This window comes from Glossina fuscipes, unplaced genomic scaffold, assembly GCF_014805625.2.
Source record: "Glossina fuscipes isolate IAEA_lab_2018 unplaced genomic scaffold, Yale_Gfus_2 1, whole genome shotgun sequence".
Classification (NCBI taxonomy): domain Eukaryota; kingdom Metazoa; phylum Arthropoda; class Insecta; order Diptera; family Glossinidae; genus Glossina; species Glossina fuscipes.
This window is the reverse complement of record NW_023998415.1, coordinates 35,527,660-35,532,413: the sequence shown is the minus strand read 5'-3', so window position 1 is coordinate 35,532,413 and position 4,754 is coordinate 35,527,660. Positions and strand designations below refer to the sequence as shown.

Below are 4,754 nucleotides of genomic sequence, written 5' to 3'. Positions count from 1 at the left end.
CATAAATTTATAGAAGCTACCATCTGCTATCTATCAAATAAATGTGTATCGATGTGATAGTTTCAGTTTTTCACTTTTTGTACCGCGGAAATTTCAGTCAAACTTAATCTTATAGCTTAACTGGCTCGAAACTTTGACACTAACCCAAAACCCGTATACCTTTGGGTACGGGCACAACTATTTGTTATAAACGCATAGTACATCCATTTTAGAAGTGAGTTTCGTATATTTTTCTTCTTTCATAGAGAGCATATTGTTAATATATGAGGCTCTCCTACCTTGTTTTCGGTTTATTTTCTTCATTAATGTAGCGTGAAAAGTCAATCAAGCACACAAAATTTTTCGTTAGACGTATGCATTAAATATATATATAAACATCTAATGCATTTTTAATGCTAACCATATAAAATCGTTTATGGGCTCACGACAAAAAACAAAAAATCAGTAGTCTTGTAACCAGCAAAGGCCATGAAAGGTCCGTTTGTCCTAAAGTATATTATACATTATTTTTTTCTGTTTTTTTATTTTTTTTTTTTTTTATTATTAACAAAATTTCTTTACAGTAATTAATTTGATCCTATTAACTGTAATTTTGCAAATTGGCAGTCGCTTAACTGATACCGTTAAAGCGGAAGATCCGAATTTTAAAATTATATGTGAAAATGAACCTAGTGGGACATTTCTGCCACATAAGGATGATTGCACACGTTTCATGAGATGCTTTATGGGAAAACCGTTTGAGTTCCGTTGCTTTCATACATATCGTTGGAATCCAACCACACAAAGTTGTGTTCCTGCAAATACCACTGAATGCATGCTATACAGCGAGTATGAGACCGCAAAATTGGAAAAACAACAGCTGGAAGAAACAGCTACGGAAGAAACAACAGCTATACCAAGCGCTATAATGACAACGGAAGATTATAATGATTTAAGTGATCAAAGCTCAACGGAATTAGACAAACCAGAGGATGAAAAAGTTACTGAAACGCAGCGTGAAAATGAGGCAAATATAATAACTAAAGAAACCTCCACGGAGACGGCGCAAACTGATAATAAAACTCAGGAACCATTATCGCTTGATACACGCAAACGCGAAAATCCTTGCGTAAATATGTCGGATGGAACATTTTTACCACATGAAACAGATTGTAAGCATTTTATAAAATGTAGCCGCGGTGAACCGCATGAATTCTATTGTCCGAAAACATTTATGTGGGACCAAAGTAGGTTATCTTGTATTTTTGAAGATCTTGTTCCATGCTTAGTGTACGCTGATTATGATGTACAACTTCTTAAATATGACAAGCCGTTGTTGCCAGGACCAATGTCAGAAACTGACGCTTCGATGCCAATAACGGTTGAAAACCTAACTATACCAGAAACAACAGCAGTTGACCTTGCGCTAGAAGCTACGGTGCCGACACATGCAAGACCAACAACAACAACACCAGAACCAACAACATCAACAACCACATCAACAACACCAGAACCAATAACATCAACACAAACATCAACAACATCAGAACCAACAACGTTAACAACACCAGAACCAACAACATCAACAATAGTAGAACCAACAACATCAACAACACCAGAATCGTCCACATCATCAATACCAGAACAAACGTCGACAACATCAACAATAATGTCAAATATACAAAAACGAACAATATCAAGAGAAACATCAATAGCACCACAAACCACTACGTCGACAGCGACATCAGAAACACCAGAAAGAACAACGTCGACAACAACATCTACAATCTCCGAACCAACCACGACAACAATGCCCGAAGCAACCACATTGACAACATCAACGATACTAGATACAATAACGTCCGAATCAACAACATCAACCACACCAGAAACGACAACATCAACAAGCACATCAACAACACCAGAACCAATAATATCAACAACAACATCAACAACACTAGAACCAACAACATCAACAACACCAGAATCGACAACATCAACAGCAATTTCGACAACATCAACAATAACCTCAAATATACCAAAACAAACAATATCAAGAGAAACATCAATAATACCGGAAACTATTACGTCGACAACGACATCAAAAACACTAGAAAGAACAACGTCGACAACCCCGGAAACAACAATATCCACATTGCCCGAAGCAACCACATCTACGACATCAACAACACCCGAGCCGACAACATCAACAACGCCTGAACCAACAACATCAACAACACCTGAACCAACAACATTATCAATACCCGAACGAGCAACATCAACAACGCCACTAACAACAACGTCGACAACATCAGAAGCAACAAGAATGGCAGAAACAACAACAACAACAACAGAAACAACAGCACCGCAAACACGAGAAACAGCAATATCAACAACATTATCAACATCTTCAGTAATGATACCGACGACAGAATCTACGACAGATATAGACACAGTCTCTGCTAATGTTAATGAAGCGAACGTAAAGGAAGAAAGTGACGAAACTGAAAAAAAAAATTCAACACCAGATACATTTGCGCTGACAATATCTACAAAAGACAATGAATTGATTGCTATGCAACGTTTAATCGAAAATTCTTCGCAAAATGTCATGACCACGCAAATCGTAGATGCCGATGTAGTGAAGTCCATTATAGGGACTCTTCTCTACCTAGCGCGGCAACCACGTGGAACAGATGACCCGAAGGAATTGTACATTATGTATAAACCCGAAATATATAATATATATGCTGATCGTGCATTTGAACCAATCGGAAGTAGCGATAAAACGGTAGCAATACGTACGGAAGCACTTATAGAGGCAAAAATAAATCAAATGCCTAAAGAAAAAGTCTTCTCGAATTTTGTAACTACAACACCACGGTATGTTATGTCAGCTAATGCTGAGGATACTGATTCCAATCGTTCTGTGAATGATGTAGACTTGCCGCAAGAAGATTCTCGATGTAACATAGACCCATTGGCACGATTTCCAGCAAGCCGTTGCTCTCAATTTTATCAGTGCTCTGACGGTTACGCTTTTCTCCTCGACTGTCAACATCATTACAAATTTGATAGCATCTATGGAAAATGTATACCCGATTCCGCTCGACAATGTTGGTGACCTTTTTGGTTGAAATAACTCATTTTGGCACAAGAAATAATTTCCCAATAAAATCAGCGTATAAAGAAAGATATGTGAATGTTTGAAAAATATTTTTTGTATTTACAAAATTTTTAGATCAATGAAATAAAGTTAAATGATATATTATACAGTAAGGAAGCATAATTAACGAAAATGATTAAAACATTCAAAATTTGCGATATGCTGTTTATTAACTGGAATGGAATAAAATTCCACAATATCCGAAGCACAAGCATATTTAAAGTGATCTCATGTACGAACTTAGTCCATTGTGTTTCTTATTCCAGTATGAACTTTGCGCATAAAAATAATATCTAAAACAAATCAATGCTTCTTAAAACTTGGTAGATCAATTAACACGTTAGGCGATTTTTGTTAGAGGAAAGAGATCCTATTCTAATCTTGTGAAGAGTCGATTGAAACATCTCATCCCGTTCACTGTAAATCCGCGGCCAACTGGACAAGGATTGTCCGCATTGCAAATACAAATCATAATTTTCCCCAATCATAAATAAAAAATCTTTATATCCTATCCCGCTTGTGGTACACGGGGTATTAAGTTAATGCGGATTTGTGCAGCACGCAGAAGGGCTTATGATGGCCCCACCTTTTATTGTACCGATCGATTCAGAATCGTAATCTGTATTTATTAATGTAAGCCTCCCTGTCCGTGTGACTTCTGTCCACGTAAATTTGCGTTCAGTCTTCGTGCCACAATTTTCGAAATATTTTGACGAAGACGAACGCTATTGAAAATAGTTCGAATCGATGCACTTTTTCGACCACTCCCCATAGAACGCCGTATTCGGAAGTGTCGTTATATGAAAAAAATTTCAATTTTCAAAAATTCTCGACAAAATCGGTTAAGTAGTAGTACTTCGGCATTCTAAATTGGTATAAAAACGTTGGACCGGCTACAGCTCCCTCTCATATAATAAAAACTGAAGTTCACACCAAAAAAAAAAAAATTATAATTTTCAATACCTTATCAAAATACTAATTTAATATAAAAAAATTAACTGCACCAAATTTGTAACATGTTGGCCTATTTTTTGGATCCTAACCTAATAAGGATTTTCACGAAAATTGATGCTTTGTAGAGCAGGGAAGTCCAAGTTTTAATATATGGTGATGAAAATCGATCCATTATAGTAATTTCATACAAAAATGAAATGTACAAAATTTGTACCATCTACGCCTCTTTTTGAATCTTGCCCTATGTAAGGATTAAAGACTACACTACATTTGGTTGCGTTTTGGGCCCGATTCTCCATAAATACGCATATGAAAAATATGCCTTTATATAGAAAGAAGATATAATTTTTCGTGTTCTAGAATAAAAATAAGAATTGTGTTAGGCAATGGGGTGTAGGGTATTTAATGGTCGGCCTTGAAAGTCATCGGATCGTATTTGGACTCTATACAAGAAAACGGTTTTAACAAGAATATCTGAGAACAATTTAAAAAACCGTGAAAAGAATTCAGTTAAATAAGGGGAACCCTTGGGAATATCGCTAGGCTAAGCGATAAGTTTACCAAAGCGGCTGCTATAATTGCTTTTGATAATTGTTAAAAGTAGGCATACTTCACCGCAATATAAAGGATTTTCATTGAAGGAGAAATGATCGAA

General features: G+C 36.3%; 1 protein-coding gene across 1 annotated transcript; it reads left to right on the top strand.

Annotated features, from left to right (window-relative positions):
* Positions 1-384: 384 nt before the first annotated feature.
* On the top strand, positions 385-3,103 carry LOC119644920 (mucin-5AC). Its single transcript, XM_038044664.1, has 2 exons — positions 385-475; positions 564-3,103. Exons 1-2 carry the CDS (start codon positions 469-471, stop codon positions 3,101-3,103), a joined length of 2,547 nt encoding a protein of 848 aa, XP_037900592.1. The 5' UTR covers positions 385-468.
* Positions 3,104-4,754: the final 1,651 nt, after the last annotated feature.